General features: G+C 47.2%; 2 protein-coding genes across 4 annotated transcripts in view; one reads left to right on the forward strand and one right to left on the reverse strand.

Moving 5' to 3' along the window:
- Positions 1–13,345, forward strand: part of Acot8 (acyl-CoA thioesterase 8) — a 13,711-nt gene extending 366 nt beyond the window's left edge. Inside the window, exons 2-6 of one of the 2 annotated variants that reach the window (XM_046432837.2) lie at positions 1,113–1,249; positions 7,573–7,798; positions 10,349–10,506; positions 10,982–11,176; positions 12,892–13,129. In XM_046432837.2, the coding sequence (XP_046288793.1) occupies positions 1,113–1,249; positions 7,573–7,798; positions 10,349–10,506; positions 10,982–11,176; positions 12,892–13,010 (835 nt within the window). In that variant the 3' untranslated portion in view covers positions 13,011–13,129. Of the gene's footprint in view, positions 1–1,112; positions 1,250–7,572; positions 7,799–10,348; positions 10,507–10,981; positions 11,177–12,891 lie in introns of both variants that reach the window. The other variant, XM_058575630.1, reaches the window with a different exon arrangement.
- Positions 13,130–17,985, reverse strand: Snx21 (sorting nexin family member 21). 2 transcript variants are annotated; one of them, XM_046432839.2, is made up of 2 exons: positions 17,846–17,985; positions 13,130–14,193 (listed from the first exon to the last, which is right to left on the reverse strand). In XM_046432839.2, exon 2 carries the CDS (start codon positions 14,173–14,175, stop codon positions 13,519–13,521), a length of 657 nt encoding a protein of 218 aa, XP_046288795.1. In that variant the 5' UTR covers positions 14,176–14,193; positions 17,846–17,985; the 3' UTR covers positions 13,130–13,518. The 2 variants fall into 2 exon arrangements, with proteins under 2 accessions (XP_046288795.1, XP_046288794.1); XM_046432838.2 differs by lacking the exon at positions 17,846–17,985 and adding an exon at positions 14,350–14,483.
- Between the last annotated feature and the right edge of the window lie 86 nt (positions 17,986–18,071).

Consider the following 18,071-nt stretch of genomic DNA (forward strand, 5'->3'; position numbering starts at 1 on the left):
GAGAACTTGTCCCTGACAGCTGTTCCTCTCTGACACCTAGGAGGTCTGGGCACATAAAGTGGGGACCTGAGATACCCTGTTCGTCCGCCTGCCCTGAACCTCCCCTGGAGGAGCCAGCCCAGAGAGGGCAGAGATTTGCCCAAGGGCACACAGCTGATCAGGCTTAAAACCTATACACAGCTCCCTGCACACTTGCTATTCTTTTCCTCTCACATACCCCATCCCCAGCACCATTTGCTGGGGTCTGGTAGCTCATTACTCATTCTGAGGCCTGAGTCTGCTTCCTTCCCAGCATCACTGAAGTGACTGCAGCAGGGTTTTTGAACAGCTTTGACCTCCAAAGCTCCCTCTGGCTTTAATGGAAGCTCTCTTTGGTCTCCCTTCCTTCCCACTTAAGGAATTATAATTCACCAGTGGGGGCCCGGATGTTGTGGACAATGATAAACTCAGGCTGGGTAGGGGAGGCTTTAGCCTCCACAGTCCATGGGCTCCTCCTGCACTGAGCAAATCTTCTCACATCTGGGGCCCAACCAAGCCTTTTCACTTCTGGGGCCGAATCACAGTATCCTTGTCTGTATAAAATTTTACAGCCTGAGAGAGAGAAGCTTGCTGTCTGAGGGCCCTGCTAGTTCTGATACTAGTTATTGGAAGAAATAGTCTGTCCCAGTTGGGAGTGTAAGTGGCAGACCTTAATACTGCTCAGCTCTTGGGGTTCATTTTGGTCCATTCAAGGCCTTGAGAGGCTTCTGCCTTACCTTGGTTTGTGTAGAGAAAGAAACACTGGATGTGAGACCAAAACTCCCAAGTAGTGCCCAGGCTTGGCAATGTTTAAACACTTTGAATATGAACTTGCCCATGTCACTTTCAACCTCTGGTCCCTTTTCTCTATAGCTAGAGTCCACAGGAGGATTTGGATGGTCATAAAGGCTGTGAAATTTTATACAGTGAGGTGAGGATATTTACCTGGGGAAAGAGTCCACAGCTTTCAGCAAATTCTCTAAAGGATCCCAAATCCCAGTAATGATAAGAGGTCCTGTGCTAGAGGCTCATTGGAGGCACACAGAATTTGGAGCAGCCCTCAAGTCTTTCCCACTTTCCTCCTCTCCCCACAGAGGAAGGCATTACTGGGTACCCACCACCCAGCGGCTCTTTGGGGGTCAGATCGTGGGCCAGGCCCTGGTGGCTGCCGCCAAGTCTGTGAGTGAAGACATCCACGTGCACTCCCTGCACTGCTACTTTGTCCGGGCAGGTAAACCCCAGCACCCTGGTCTTGCGTCCAGCTCAGCCCTGGTGGACCAGGAGACACTTCTTTCTGGCTTTGGGGGCTGACTGAAGAGAAGGGGTAAGAGATGGGGAAAATTAGAGAAGGGAAAGGCTGAGGGGGAAGAGAAACAACCCCCTGCCTAGGGAGGAACAAGGTCTGGGGCCAGCAAAGGACCTTGGACCTCACATTCACTGAGGCTCACTGGGGACTTGTTTTTTTGGTTCCTGATGACACAAGACTTTGTTGCTTAACTGCTCCCAGTGGGCCTTTTGTTTTTCCTTCTTTACACACTTTCTGGTGCCAAGACTGCTAGAACCTCTGGAATGTTTTAACCTCTGCTAGGGCCTTGGGGGCATGTGCATAGTTGGAGAAGGGTGGAGAAGAGGGAGTCTCAGTCAGAACAAGGAGAGATCTAGGGCCATTTCAGTTTTGCAATAATTTGCTATGGGACCTTTAGTGAGATTACCTCCCTTCCCTGGGGCTTGGGTTTTTTCATCTGTGAAAGGGGGGAGGGGTGAGAACAGAGGTACTTTAGTGGCATGTCCTCTATAGGTGCTTACACTTCTGGGGTCCATGAGGGAGAATAATTCAAAATCCATGCTCTCTAAAAAACACTAAACAACAAAAATCTTGCTTGGGGGTGCTGGGGTTGTGGCTCAGCAGTGGAGTGCCCGCCTGGCACAGGCGAGGCGCTGGGTTCGATCCTCAGCACCACATAGAAATGAATAAATAAAATAAAGGTGTTGTGTCCAACTACAAATAAAAATATATTTTATTTTTATTTTTACCTACCGATCCTCCTGTATGTATGTATGTATGTATGTGTATATATGTGTGTGTGTGTGTGTGTGTGTGTGTGTGTGTGTATATATATATATATATATATAAAATCTTGCTTTTCCTCTTTTTCCTTCCCCCTTAGGGCAGATGCCCCAGTTTTAAGTGCCATTATCTTTAGCATAGACCCACCAGCTGAGAAGGTTTTGTCAATTTTACAATATGTGCTGAGTGTGGTGGCACATAGGCCTGCCTGTAATCCCAGCCACTCAGGAGGCTGAGTCAGGAGGATTGTGAGTTTGAGGTAGCCTCAGCAATTTAGTGAGACTGTCTCAAACTTAAATAAAAAAGGAGGGGCAGAGATGTAGTTTAGTGGTAGAGTGTCCCTGGGTTCAACTCCTAGTACATAATAAATAAATGTTATTATAATTAATACACTTTTATCAGGTTCCTTGTTTTCTCATCCTTTTCTTGCTTTTCCCTCCCAGAAGCATTTGAATTTTTTCCAGTGGGCCCAGCCTAGTCCTTACCCTTGTGTTAGCTGAGAGTAAAAGTGTATTTTATTACTTCAATTTGGTTGTAAGCTCCAGAAGTGCTAGCCTTTTAACATTGTAATCCTTCTGGTTTAGAGAAATACCTGACTGTTTTGTTTTGTGGAGTAGGGGCATTACTTGAACTCTCTGAATCTTCATCCTGTGTTGAATTCTGAATCTTTGCAGGTAAATACCTGCAAGGCCTGCATATGCAGGGCCTGGCATATTGCCAGTTTATAAATAATAACTATCATCTTGATAGTGAACTTATGGGAGCAATTAAAATATGCATGATAGAGAGCACAGCCATGTACACTATCTTCTTCAGTCCTCTTAAGCAGTGTCTTTATTTCTTCCCTTTGTACTGGGGATTGATCCCAGGAGTGCTTTACCACTGAGCTACATCCCCAGTTCTTTTTTTTTTTTTCCTTTTTCTCTTTCCACATTTTACCAGATCTTTATTTTTCATTTTGAGAGAGGGTCTCACTAAGTTGCTGAGATTGGCCTTGAACTTGTGATCCTCTTGCCTCAAGCCTTTTATTTTAATTCTAGAATCAGGCAATACTTCATTCCATGAAACTGAATAAGTGCTCCAATGAGCTGAGCAGAGTAGGTTGGTTTTATAGACATAGAAAGGCTGAAGAAAAGAGACACAAAGAACAAAAAGCACATTGGCCACTTCAAAGCTACTTTCCTTGGGGCTGGAGGTGTAGCTCTGTGGTAGAGCACTTGCCTAAGGCCCTGGGTTCATCCCCAGCAAAGGAAAAAGAAAAAAATTACTTTCCTTGTAAGGTAGGGACAGGGAAATATTTTAAAATAACTTATTTTAAAATGATGTGGGGTTTTTTCTTATTTTTTAATACTGGGGATTGAACTCAGGGGTGCTTTACCACTGAGCTACACCCTCAGCCCTTCTTATTTTTTATTTTGAGACAGGGTTTTCTCAGTTGCTTAAGACCTTGCGAAGTTGCTGAGGCTGGCTTTGAATCTACCGATCCTCCTGTTTCAGCCTGCCCAGCCGCTGGGGATTCCAGGCCTACATGGTATCCAGCTCCTTTTAGTTTTTATTTTGAAACAGGATCTCACTGTATTGCTAAAAGCCTCACTAAGTTGCTGAAGTTGGCCTCGAACTTTTGATCTTCCTGCCTCAGTTTCCCTAATATGTGGGATGATGGACCTGTATCACCACACCTGGCAGGAAAAACACTTATTGGTTAACCTCAGATTACCTTTTCTCTGTCACCAGATTAAGGGAACTTCATTATGCCAATTGAAGCTGACTTCTTTGGGAAATCTGGCTTTCTCTCACTCTGGTTTCTTTGAAGCTTAATTTTGGTTTTGGTGACTTGGAACTTCAGCAACAATGATTTCATTTAGAATTTTTTTTTCCTTTTTTTGTTGTTATTTTTTAAAAATATGTATGTTCTCCATTTAGAATTTTAGTCTGATCTGTTAGGGCCGAGTATGGGAGCCTAGTCCAAAACAATGCCTTCTGTAGTGTTTGTTTAAAAATAAACATGAAGCTGGGCATGGTAGTATATGCCTGTAATTCCAGCATCTGTGTAGGCTGAGGCAGGAGGATTGCAAGTTTGAGGCCAGTCCGGGCAATTTAGTTGGACCTTGTCTCAATGTAAGGACTGTAGGTATGTAGTGCAGATAGAGCACCCCTGGGTTCAATTACCAGTACTGCCAGTACCAAAACCAAAACCAAGACAAACAACAAAACCAGATTAAGGGCTAAGGTATATTGTTGCAGTTTTACATAACATTTACCCACCCTCCCTTCCTTCCTTCCTTCCTTCCTTCCTTCCTTCCTTCCTTCCTTCCTTCCTTCCTTCCTTGTATTGTGCTGGGCATTGAACCCAGGGCCTTGTGCAAGTGAGGCAAGCACTCTACTAACTAAGCTATATCCCCAGCCCCCATAACATTTACTTTTGAGTTTCCTGGCTGCAAGACAAAAAGGGAAGCTTTCTTATCAGTTTAGATTGCGATCCTCTACTGGGTACATCAAATATTATAACCAATAATGTTTCAATGATATTTTTAAATAAAGAATGGGGGCTGGGGTTTCTTGGTCATTTATTACATCAATTCTTTTTCTAAAAGCCCAAGAAAGAATGTTAATCAGTTGGGTTTTGTTTTATTTAGTTTTTCTCTACAGAGGTAAAATAATGTACAGTGGTCATTTGACTCAGTATAAAGTTAGAGCTTGGAGAATTCAGAGCAGGGGACAGCAAATATTCTAAAAAGAGCCAGGTAGTAGTAAATATTTTGAGTTCTGTGGGTGAAAGCAACTAGAGACAATAGGTAAACCAATGAATATTACTGTATTTCAAAAATTTTTGTTTTAAAGCATTTGTTTCCTTTTGTATTCAATGGGGATAAGACCCACTTTACATAGTCATTGTGAGACCAACACAAAAGCAGCCTCTTATCTAACACTGCCTCTGCCAAGCATATAGCACTTAATCCATAACCATTACCTTCCTTCCTTCACTATGCTCCAGGATCTGTCTGCCCTGGTCCAAAAGAATGTCCAAGAATAGGTCTGGAATGCACACTGAGAGGTCAGTCACAGTGCTGAAAGTTCTGTGATCCTCATAGGGGAACTGCATTTCAGCTGTACCCCAAGGTACAATGGTAGGCAGAGGGGACTTCCTCCCCAGTCCCTGAAGTCAGATCCAGTGGATCCACATCTAGCATCTGACTCTTGGAAAGCATTCCTCAAAGGTCTTTGATCTTGAGGAGCTACTATTCTGAAAAAAGTGCCCTTGGGGCAATGCCTATAGCAGTCAGCTAACAAGTCAGAGACTTAGTGATACTTGTTGCTGTTGAGTGAGCCCCAATGCCTGGTTGGTTTGGCATCAGATTGGGGTGCAGGAGCCAACACTGCTCTAGATCTGTCTCTTTCATCTGAAAGTTGAAAATCTCCCCAAGATGTCTTATGGCCCACAAATCAGCATTCCCCAGGGTGGCACCTTCTCCCTAAAATTTCTCCCTAGAGGCTGATGATCCTTAATCCAGTGCCTTCCACTCTGCATTGGAGCACAGACATCAGGAAAAGGACCAAGTGATTTCCATTTATATGAGGGACCAAATGACTGACAACAAATCTTTCCTGAGAGAGACTGAATATACAAACAATGGCCAGACCTTATGTAAAAATAGAACTCTGACCCACAATAAGCAGCAACCAGCACAAGAAGTCAGCCTACTGCTGGGCATGGTGGCTCACACCTGCAATACCAACCACTCAGGAGGCTGAGATAGGAGAATCGCAAGTTTTGGGGGCTGGCCTCAGAAACTTAACAAGGCCTAAGCAATTTAATGAGACCTTGTCTTAAAAAAAGAAAAAGGGCTAGGGATGTGGTTCAGTGGTAAAGCACCTCTGGGTTCAATCCCCAGAAAACAAAAAAGAAGAGCCAACCCAGACCTATAGGTCTGCAAGTCAGACCTATAGGAAGTCAGATCATATCTCTAGTGATCAGTCTAGAAAGCCAAAGAATAATAATAACAATCAGCAAGCACCAAGTAGCCAGGACTTGATAAATAAGTGACAGCTTCTCTAATTTTTATCCATTTCCCAACTTGGGACCACTTGGAGAAAGCCAAATATGTACCCCTAACTAATTACATGAAATGTCCCATGTCTAATTCACCCACCAGCAGCCTCCCCACGCCAGCAGCCTCCAGCAGGGCACACCTGACATCTTTCCTTTTTTTTTTTTAAACTTTAGAGCTTCCCTACTCCTCTGCCTGCCTTTGAGATTCCGCTGAAAGCAAGTAATGGTGGCTGACTTACTACTCCATCAAGCTCTGAATAAATAGCCTTTGCTTGTTCTCAAAAAGAAAAAGCTGGGTTTGGTGGCACATGCTGGTAATCACAGCCACTTGGGAGTGTGAGGAAAGATGATTACAAACTCACCTGGGCAACTTAGCGAGACACTGTCTTAAAATAAAAATGGGGGGCTGGGGTTGTGGCTCAGTGGTAGTATACTTGCCTCGCATGGGTGAGGTACTGGGTTCGATCCTCAGCACCACATAAAAGTAAATAAATAAAGATATTGTGTCCATCTACAACTAAAAATTTTTTTTTAAATGGGGAGCTGAGCTGGGCATGGTGGCGCACACCTGTAATCCCAGCAGCCTGGGAGTCTGAGGCAGGAAGATCGTGAGTTCAAAGCCAGCCTTAGCAAAATAGCAAGGCCCTAAGCAACTTGGAGAGACCTTATCTCTAAATAAAATATAAAAAAGAACTAAGGATGTGGCTCAGTGGTTAAGTGCCTCTGGGTTCAATCTCTGGTACCAATAAATAAATAAAATGGGGAACTGGGAACGGGAGGGAGGAGCTCATGGGTATAGCTTAGTGATAGAGCGCTTGCCAGCATGTGCTAGACCCTGGGTGGGTCCCCAGCAACACACACACGTACACACACACACACACACAAAGACATCAGAAATAAGCAACAGGCCAGGTTTCTTGACCTGAGATCTAGAAGAATAGGTTAAGACTCATGACAAGATTCTAGACAAAGATGTGGCAAAACAAAAGCTGGGAGTATTTAATTAACATACACATTTGTTAAAGCATTTACCATGTGCCAGATAGTGTTCTAAATGCTTTCCAACTATGAACTCAACTTAATTCTTATTAAAATCTGAGGTATGAGCACTATGATGATCCCCATTTTACAAATGATTATATTGCTCAGAGAAGTTAAATGCCTTTTCCAGGGTCACAGAGCTGGTGAGTTGTAAAGCCAAGATCTGAACACAGGAAATCCAGCAATGTCCCTGTGTTCTGAGCTATTGATAGGGAAGAGCTCCCCGTGCACCGGGAGCAGCCTGGTGACAGGGCCTGGCATTCTCAAAATCCCCAATACCTGGGTCAGTAGTTCCAAGCAGAATGGAATGGAGGACAAACAGAACAGAGGTGACAATGACAAGACTTATGGGGCTTACTCAGGGGCTTACTTGTGTCCCTTATGCCCACTGTAGGAGACCCAAAGGTGCCTGTGCTGTACCAGGTGGAGCGGACACGAACAGGGTCGAGCTTCTCTGTGCGCTCCGTGAAGGCCGTGCAGCATGGCAAGCCCATCTTCATCTTCCAGGCCTCCTTCCAGCAGACCCAGCCCAGCCCTGTGCAGCACCAGTTCTCCATGCCTGCTGTGCCGCCACCAGAAGAGCTGCTTGACCACCAGGCCCTCATTGACCAGTATTTAAGGTGAGAGACCTGGAGTCTCTACAGTGTTTTCAAACTGGTTACCACCTGGTAGTGGGTCATAAAGCCCTTTGGTGAGTCTGTTTTTGGGGGGTGGATATGGGGATTGAACTCAGGGGCACTCGACCACTAAGCCACATCCCCAGCCCTATTTTGTATTTTATTAGAGACAGGGTCTCACTAAGTTGCTTAGTACCTCGCTAAATTGCTGAGGATGGCTTTGAACTTGTGATCCTCCTGCCTCTGTCTCCCAAGCCACTAAGATTACAGGCGTGTGCCACCGCGCCCAGCCTTTCATGAGTCTTGACTATGCATTTAAACATAAAAACCAGAGAGGAATTTGTGGGTGTAGCTCAGTTGCTAGAGTGCATGCTTAGCATGCAGCAAGGCCCAGATTAAATTCCCAGTGCCAAAGCAAACTTCCTTGCCTTCCTCCCTTTCTCTCTCTCTCTCTCCCTCTCCCTGTGTGTATAGATAGATAGATAGATAGATATAGATATACATACGTATAGTATATACATACACATACATATATGTAATTATTATTATTTTAATAAACTAGAGCCAGGCATGATGACTCACACCTGCAATCCCAGCAACTCAGGTGGCTGAGACAAGAGAATCACAAGTTCAAGTCCAGCCTCAGCAACTTGAGACGCTGTCTCAAAATAAAAAATTAAAGGGACTGGGGATGTAATTCAATGGTAAAGCCTAATGGATTCAATCTCTAGCACCAAAACAAACAAACAAAAAACCTAGAAGATACTGCAGTGTCTTGTATGTCATGAGGTGAAGAATCCTTTTGTGAAACTTTCCATTGTGTGTTTCTGGTTTGTATGAGCAGATGAGCATGCGTGTGTGTGCTCGGTTATGACATAAGACACAGAGCCTGTTCTCAGAGAGTGCAGGCACTGTTGCAACTTTCCTGGTTGTTAAAACACTGAACTACTTTACCACCTGGTAAATAGCCACCTCCCCAGTCTCCTGAGTGGTCCCTCTTCCCCTTCAGGTGCTTGATTCAGCAGCTTTGGAGCTCATGCCTGGTAAGGATGAGTGTCCTCTAGGACCCTGGTGCAGAGCTATGGTTCACTCATTGGTCACTACCTTTGCCTTAGTGCATGTTAAATATTTTGACTATATTTCTTATTTGGAGTGAAGCCAGTAAAGTTTGAAAAATGCTGTTGCACGGGAAAGAGCACTGGGGTCCAGACATAGGACACACGCATTCTGGCCAGGCTGTGCCTGCTGGTGATCACCAACTGTGGGACTTTGTGGAACTATCGAGCCTCTCAAGGCCTAAAAAACGAGGATGGTTGTTTATGCACTACCTGCTTCCAGGTAGCAGGGAAAGAGCTTCTCTATTTTGTAACCTGGTGTGTGGGATGATTGAGGTCTGGGAGCCTAATGGTCAGAATTAAAATCTAGACTCTGTCCCTAGTAGCTGTGACTTTGGGCAAGTTGTTTGCTTACTCTGAGCCTGTACCCTGAGTTATAAAGTGGTGCTAATCATAATTCCTACCTCATGAGACTGTTATGAGGATGAAATGAGGTAAGAGATCTAAGGCATGTGGTGAGTTATAAATTGTGTTTATACCACTCTTATTAGGAATAAGCCAGAGGCCTGGTGTGTGGTTGGAACTCAACAAATGTTTGCTGAAATGTTGTTAAAGGACCCTGAATTTAGAGTTGTGCTTTTCAGTAAGGTAGCCACTAGCCACGTGTGGCTATATTAAACCAACTAAAATAGAAGTGACAAGTCTGTTCCTCAATTACATTAGCCACATTCAAGCACTCATAATCAATGTAGCAAGTGGCTGTCAGAGTGGACGGCACAGATAAACATTCCCTCCTCACTGAAAGTTTAGCTGGAGAGCGCCCCAGAGGATGGGGTGAACATGGCGGTGCCTACAAAGAGCACTGAAGGTCGTTGTTTCTGTGCTGAAGGGTGTCCCTAGAGATGGGCACCTCCTCCAAGGGATATGAGGCTTCCTGCTGTTCAGGGTTAGGTAACTGGGTCCAAGTCAGGCAGCTCACTTCTTAAATGTTTAGAGTAAGTCTAAGTGTACGAGCCATGGAAGCAGCCTGCTTGAGCTCATATCCTGCCTTTGCCACTCTCTGAGTGAGTTCTGTGGATTCTCTGTGCTTATGTCATTTATCAGATGAGAGTGACTATGGTTCTGTCTCAGGAGGAATGAGTTGTATGTGCCCTGCTTGGAATTCTGTCTTGAAGGGTATGGCCTTGCTACAGTGAGACCTGGTTTTATATACATCATCGGGTTTTTTTCAGTGTTCCCTATGATAGGTTACTATCAATTATTCACATTTTGCAGATAAGAAGATAGCCACAGAGATTACTAACTGGCAGAGATTACACATGGCTCTTAAGTGGCAGGGAAGGGTTCCAGACTCTAATATCTTGCCTACCACCTGGGAAAGAGAGGCGTGGGGATAAGTTAGGAGTCTCTGTTGGAAGCATGAGGGCCATCAGAAGGGGCAGCATGGAAGGAGATCCCTGTCTCCTTGGGTCTTCCTGTCCCTCTCCTTTACTTTCAGGGACCCTAACCTCAAAGAGAAGTACCGAGTGGGGCTGAACCGAATTGCTGCCCAGGAGGTACCCATTGAGATCAAGCTGGTAAATCCACCCACCCTGAGCCAGCTGCAGAGAATGGAGCCCAAACAGATGTTCTGGGTGCGAGCCCGGGGCTATATTGGTAAGAGGACCCATGGATTGGAGGAAAATACTCTCCAGGGGTCTAGGCCTGCCATTTATTTGTCCTGTGTGGCTTTGGGTATGTTACTTCCCATCTCTGGGCTGGTTTCCTTATCTGCATGATGGGGAGAATGGGTTTGTCACTGGAATTTCATTGTAGGACCTTTCTGGAGAAGTAAGACGACTTGTTGAGGTTCTTATAGATCTGTTAACCATAAGGTACCTTTGTGCACACTGGAAGATGTCCCTTCCAGGACTCAAAGCGGGAGACTTGGGAAGACTGGATTTTAGTCCTTGCTTGCTCCCACCCTCCTCCATCTCCACCTCCTTTGTCCTTACACACACACACCATGGGCCAGGTGTAGTGACCAGCCTACACATCTGTGCCTGGAAGTCCCTTTTTCTCCCACCTCCCTGCAGGTCCTGAGCTGAAAAGCCCAGGATCCCAGGGCTGATGGGGCTGGAACCTGTTGCAGGGGAGGGCGACATCAAGATGCACTGCTGCGTGGCCGCTTATATCTCAGATTATGCTTTCCTGGGCACGGCACTGCTGCCCCACCAGTGGAAACATAAAGTGCACTTCATGGTCTCTCTAGACCACTCTATGTGGTTCCATGCCCCCTTCCGAGCCGACCACTGGATGCTGTATGAGTGCGAGAGCCCCTGGGCCGGTGAGTGTGGGGCCACGTGGGACAAGGGCACCAACTTTGGGGTGGTAGGGCTCCTGCTTTCTTGGGTGATGCTCTCTCCTCCCCAATTCCAGGGGGACACTGCACAGGTCACTTCCTCTCCTGCCCCTCCAGGCTTTGGCTATTCATCTTCAAAATGGCAGAGTAAGCAAGTGTCAGCTCACACTTTCTATAACATGTTGGGACTAGGATTCACTTTGTCCCAGAGACTCAGTTCTAGTCCCCAGATCACTTCAGATTCTTTGTATGAACTGGGATAAATCGTGTCTCTCCTGTGAGCCTCAGTTTCCCCATCTAAACAGATTATTCCACATATGAGGTCAGTGGTGACCCATCAGATTGCTGCTTGAGGGGGAGCTTTTTAAAAATAGACTCTAATTCTACCAAGATTCTGACCCAGCAGGTCTTAGATAAGGTCCAGGAAACTGAATTTTTGGTACTGGGAATTGAACTCAGGGGCACTCAACCACTGAGCCACATCCCCAGCCTTACTGTATTTTATTTAGAGACAGGGTCTCACTGAGTTGGTTAGCATCTTGCTGTTGCTGAGGCTGGCTCTGAACTCACAATCCTCCTATCTTAGCCTCCCAAGCTGCTGGGATTACAGGCGTGCACCACTACACCTAGCCAGGAAAGTGAATTTTTAATAAGCCTCCTAAGTGATTCTGCTGATTGATGGTTGGGGGTCAGGGTACTTAGGGTCTCTAAGGGCCTCACTACTTGGACATTCCTTGTAGGGAAGGAGAAAACCCCTATGCAGTGTCTAGCTTTAGAACAGTGGATTCCTTCCCAATGAAATTCATTTTGAGTGAAGAAAAGCTCTGCTTTATAAACAGGGGCAAAGCTCAGGAACTCTTTACCTTCTGGGGAGGGGTTCTCTCAAGGACCAGCGGCATCTTAGTACATGATTAACCACCTCGAGGGCTGGGGATGTGGTTCGGTGGTAGAGCACTAGCCTGACATGCCTGAGACTATGGACTATGGGTTCAATCCCCAGCACTGAAAAAAAAGAAAAAGAAAAAAAAAATGACCTTAATGTTAGGACACCTGCGTTCAGGATTGGCCTGCTCCTGGAGCCAAGTTCCCTAGCCTCTTTGGACTTGAGCATCATTGTCAGGAAAGTGGAACAAGTGAAGGCGATTTCATTTCTCTATTGTGAACTCTGCTGTGATGTAGGAAACCAGCAGTTCTGTTCATGAACATGAAACTAAGGCCCAAAACCAACAAGGTGAAAGCCTCTGGGCAGGGAGGGGTGGAGACCAGAAGACTCCAGGTCACCTCCCCTAGGCATCTTCCCATTGGCGGTGGCAGTGCTGGTGGTTTCTCATGAATTACCGGTTTGGAAGACTTGGCATGGTTATTATAAAAGGAACCAGTGGGTTTCCTCGCACAGCAGCCAGGGCTGCCACATCTGCTTGGCCAAGCTATTGGAGACTTCTCAGAGCTCCTCCCCTGGTGATCTTTTTGCAGAAGAGCAGGGACATGTGAAAGGGTTTTTAGACGTCAGGTGGAGTTTCTCTTGTAGGAGAACCCCAGTGACTGCCCGTAATAGGCTCAGAAAGGGACCCTTGGAGCAGTCACAGCATTCAGTGTGCCCTCCTGTGGGGTAGCCTTGTTCTGCCCAAACCCTTTGCAAGAAGTGCGTTTGGCTGCGCTGGAGCAAAGAAGGCTGTTTTCACCCCTCTCCTCACCCACAGGTGGCTCTCGGGGGCTAGTCCACGGGCGGCTGTGGCGTCGGGATGGGGTCCTGGCTGTGTCCTGTGCCCAGGAAGGCGTCATCCGAGTAAAGCCCAGAGTCTCAGAGAGCAAGCTGTAGCCAGAGGTATCAGCTTGCCTGGGTCTTCAAGGCTCTCCCTTCTACCACCATTCCTGAGGTGGGGCTATGTGGAGGGCTGGACCTTCTGCCCCTCACACTTAATAAAGAGACTGACACCATTGGAGTGGCTGGCCTTTAATTTCCCTGGGCCAAAACTACAGCCCTTCTTCTGGCTCTCAACTGCAAGACTTCAGCCAGGCTGCCTTGCTGGCTTGGAGGCCAAGGAAAAGAGCGCGTTCAGCCTGACTTGGCTGCGAATAAGCTGGAGGGGCTGTGTCAGCCTTCCTCCATGTACCATTCCCTGGGTACCAACCCCCAGCCAAAGCTTGTCCTGAGCCCATCTCAACAACAACATTTCTTCCGTCCACTGCAAATTCTCTGTGGAACTTCTGAGGGCTCTCAGTATGCAGCCTTCTAGCTGCTTTCCATGTTCTCCTCTTCAGTCCCCTGCCCCCCCAAATCCTGGGGCAGCCCTTCTCCCCACAGTGGCCTTAAGACTAGCCAAGGGTTATCCCAGCACCTCCTTGATGAGCAATTCTTTGAGACTGGGGGGTGGCGTGGGGGTAAGGCCTGCTTCCTGCAGGGCCTGGAGCCGGGCCTCTGAGTGGCGTTTGTCCAGGCCCAGACGCCAGGAGAGCCGGACATGGGCCTCTAGGAAGGGTGCCAGGAAAGTATGGGGGCTCTTGTCTCCCAACAGCTGCAGGGCCTTCTCACAGCAGGCCCGGGCCTCCACAGGGTCCTCCAGCTCCTGGTGGCACACAGCCAGCCCAGCCAGGGTCAGCAGAGGACGATCTGGGCCAGAGGGGGCATCCAGCTGGGTCTGCAGCTGCCAGGCATTGGCCCAGAGCGCCAGGGCCTCACGATAGAGGCCAGTACAGGTGAGGCTCTGTGCCCGCTGGAGCTCTGGCAGCACGAAGAAGTCCTGCAGGTCTGGGGCATGGCGTAGCTCAGGCACCGCCTGTAGGTGGCCCAAAAACTGTTCAAAGGCTCTGCTACGGCGGGCAATCGTCTCTGCGGTAAAATTCCGGCGCAGGCGCTTACGGGGGAAGGAGATGGCAGCCATTGGGCCCCGGAATTGCCGCTGCAGATTTCGGTGCAGCCGCTCAAAGTCTGAGTAGCGGCGAGAGATCTGGGCGGGCTGGCGATCTGGTGGCCCTGGACCCATCACGGCGAGGGTGTAGAGCTGCAGGAAGGGCAGGGGTCAGGGCAGGGGCAAACTGTCCACCAGCCTCTTCCCTCCCTACTCCCATCCCAGCTCTGATCCCCCACCTCTTCCCTTCCTCTGGGACTGGACCCAGGAGGGTGGGGCAGTGGCTTAGGAGGCCCACTGGCATCTTACCTGAGGCTTGTCTGAAATGACCCAGGCCCAAGGCAGCACACGGAAAGAAAGAGAGATGAGCTTCAGTGCTTGGGGCTGCTACCCCTACTCCCACTTCAGGAAAGTCACCTCTTCCCATGGGACAGTTAGTTCTTCTGATGGCCCTCGGAAAACCAGGGATGAGCTGAAACCCAGATCAATCTCTTGGGGCTGAGCCAACTTAAGGACCAGCTTGGAGCAGTGTTCCACTATGCACAGAGCCCCCAACACACACAGGGATGGAGAGGCTATTCCAAACCAGAGGGAGGACAGGTCCTCAGACTTCTCTAAGAGCAATGGACCAGGAGTTTACTGGATTAGGATTCAAGTGCTGACCCAAGGTCAGCCTCTCTCCTTCCCTCTGTGACCGCAGGCAAGGCAGTCTACCTCTGGGTCTACTTCAGTCTTTAATGAATGAACAAGTGCAAGTGTTGGTACATGAGGGTTTTTTTTTTGGGGGGGGGAGGGGTAACTGGGAATTGAACCCAGAGGTGCTTTACCACTGAACTACATCCCCAGCCCTTTATTTATTTGTTTTTGGTGCTGGGGATTGAATCCAGGGGTGCTTTACTAATGAGCTACATCCTCAGCCCTTTTTATTTTTTGAGACAGAGTCTCACTAAGTTGCTTAGGCCTTGCAAAATTGCTTAGGCTGGCCTCAAACTTGCAATCCTCCTGCCTCAGCCTCCTGAGCCACTGGGGTTTTAGGTGTATGCCACTGCACCTGGCAAGTACATGAGTTTTTAAAGATGGTATACCAGAGTATACTGCATCAGATATGGGAGGTGATTCCTCTCTTTAATTTTCTTTTTCATCTTTTTTTATCTGAGAAAAGCATCTCCCTTTGTTGCCCAGGCTGGCCTCAAATTCCTGGGCTTAAGCAATCTTCTTGCCTCAGGCATTTGAGTAACTGGGACTACAGGTGTGTGGTACCACTCCTGACTTCCTTTTAAATCTCTGACTGTAAACTGAGAAGCTCTCAGTTTGGGTTTTATTTATTTATTTGTTTGTTTGTTTGTTTGTTTATTTATTTTCTGGTACTGGGGATTGAATCCAGGTGCTCTACCACTGAGCTACCCACCCCCCAGCCCTTTTTATTTTTTGAGACAGGGCCTTGCTAAGTTATTAAGGGTCTTGCTAAATTGCTGAGTCTGGTATTGAACTTCTGATCCTCCTGCCTCAGTCTCAGTCCCTGGGATTACTGTGCCAGGCTTCAGGTTGGTTTTTAAAAGGCAGTTCTCAGGTCAGGATCTTTTTTCAGGTGACAATATGGCCTTGAACTTGCAATATTCCTGCCTTAGCCTCCTGAGTCAACTGCATTACAGGCATGCACTATGACACCCAGCTGGCTTAAAATACTCATTATTTTATGTAATCCTTATAATGTCCCACCAACACAGGGAATAATGATATAGTTCCATTAACTGAACACTTACCCTGGGCCTTGTACTATACCAAGCACTTTTCCATCTATGATTTCATTTAATCACAACAGCATTTCAAGGAAGGTGTGTCCTTATCTCTGTCAGCAAAGAAGCAGGCTCAAAGAGGAGGTAAAGGCCTCAAAGACTTGCCCCAAGTACCACAGCTGGCGAATGGCCTAGCTGGCATTCAAACCCAGGATAGGATTTGATAGGATTCTAAAACCTCTGCTTGTCACCCTCCCCACAGGTTATATGGAAACTCAGGGTGCCCATTGAACAGAGGAGGTGACTTGCTTCTCCATAGCTGGGATAAAATAGTTGCCATTCTACTTTTTTTTTTTTTTGGTCATTTTCTTCCCATCTGGGTACCCAGAGTCACCTCCATTCCTTCCTATTCTGAGCTGCTTGCTCCTTGATGACTGATCTTTGGTATTCCTTTCCTGTGTATGACCCCTTGCCCACTCCAGAGTTCTGGGACCTTTTCCACTTAAGATTGGACCATCAGGGGCAGCAGGGTAGCTCAGTGGTAGAGCACAGACTTGGCATGCAGAAGGACCTGGGGTCAGTCTCCAGTGTGCACACACAAAGGCTGGATCATCAGAGTCAATCCCTGCTCAAATTGGAACAGCCACCCCATGGGTGTGGCCTTTGTTAGTAACAGCAACAGAGAGGAGTGGAGAGGCCCAAATGTGGGACAGGCTCTGGGCCCCCTTCCTGCTGAGTCAGAGATAGAGGAGGGTAGTGAAGATGGAGTGAGAAGCAGGGAGCTGCCACTGTCGGGAAGAGTCACCCACTGGGCTGCAGGCTCCACGGGGAGCAGAACCTGGCAGCCCTCATTCTGCATGTCGGTTTCTCCCTCCACAGCAAGGAAAACAGACCAAGGCCCTCTCTGCAGCTGTTCTTCACCCTAACCCCTACGGAACCCCCTATTCCACACAGGATTCCATGCAGAACAGTAGGATTATTCCACACAGGAATAGATTCACTTGAGTTATGAGGGGGCCACAGCAGGCCCTAGATGCCTGACATTTCCAATCCAAAGTTAAATAAGACTTGATTCAAAATGCTTGGGTCTGGAAGTGTTTCAGATTTTGGATTGTAGAATCTTTCTATACATAATGAGGTATCTTGGGGATGAAACTTAAATATAAGTTCAAAATTTATTTATACTGTGTGTGTGTGTGTGTGTGTTGCTGGGAATTGAACCTAGGGTATCCTGAGCATGCTAGGTAAGCGCTGTATCTCTGAGATACACCCTCAGTCTGTTTTTTTTTTTTTTAATATTTTTATTTTTTTGTGGTGCTGAGGATCGAACCCAGAGCCTTACATATGCTAGGCGAGCGCTCTACCAACAGAGCTATAACCCTAGCCCTCAGTCTGGTTTTATTCAGTATTTTAGTGTGTCTGTATTTTGACTGTCAGGTGTGGAATTTAAATTGTAGCATCATGTTGACACTCAAAAGTTTCAGATTCTGAAGTAATGTGGAACCTGAATAGCTACCATCTTATTGAGCACCTCATAATGCCAGGCACAATGTTAAGGGCTCTTTTTGCATTGTCTCCTTTAACTCCTGCTCTAATCCTCAGCATTATCCTCATTGCTCAGATAATAAACCTGGGGGTTGACAAAATCACACAGCCCACCCAAGGTCAGACAGCTGGTAACGAAAAGTGAGATGTGAATCAAGGCTGACCTGGGTCCAAAGCACCTTTCCTTGACCACTAACCTGTGGCTCTCAAGTCTGTGTCTCACCACAGTTTGCAAAAACCTTGGGGAAAGGTGGAAGCACACATACCAGTTCTCAAAACTGGGACAGAAAGCAGGTCCTTAATCTACCACTTCACTCAGTCTCAGAGAAACTAAGTCATTTGCCTGAGGACTTGCTCAACTCACATAAAGTCACATCCCCTTTCTGGCCTCAGTTTTCCCATCTGTAAAATAGGGCAGCCACTTAGAACTACACAGCCAGAACTTCCATCAAGTTCGAATCTTCCCTAGTTTTTTTCCCCAGACTCACAGCCCAGGTGTTCCTGGAACCTCACTCACCACGTACTTGGAGGGCGGGTCCTTGACAACATTGGCGCTGGTCACCTCAAAGAGCAGCCGCTGGGGTACTAGGGTGTTCCGGGATTTCTTCCAGAAATCTTGTAGCTGCCGGGCCAGGAGTTGACTGCCTCGCTGCCCATCGGGTGGGGGGCACCGTTCTGCACAAGCACATGACCAGTCATATCAAAGGACCTCAGGTCAACATACACGGTATGCCATGACCTCACTCATCT

This window comes from Marmota monax, unplaced genomic scaffold (assembly GCF_021218885.2).
Source record: "Marmota monax isolate L192 unplaced genomic scaffold, Marmota_monax_Labrador192_F-V1.1 WCK01_AAM20220418_F8-fsc00014, whole genome shotgun sequence".
In the NCBI taxonomy this organism is placed as follows: domain Eukaryota; kingdom Metazoa; phylum Chordata; class Mammalia; order Rodentia; family Sciuridae; genus Marmota; species Marmota monax.

What these genes read in the sequence shown, in the direction of transcription:
- Snx21 (XM_046432839.2), bottom strand. Translation starts at nt 14,175, where the DNA reads ATGGGTCCAGGGCCACCAGATCGCCAGCCCGCCCAGATCTCTCGCCGC.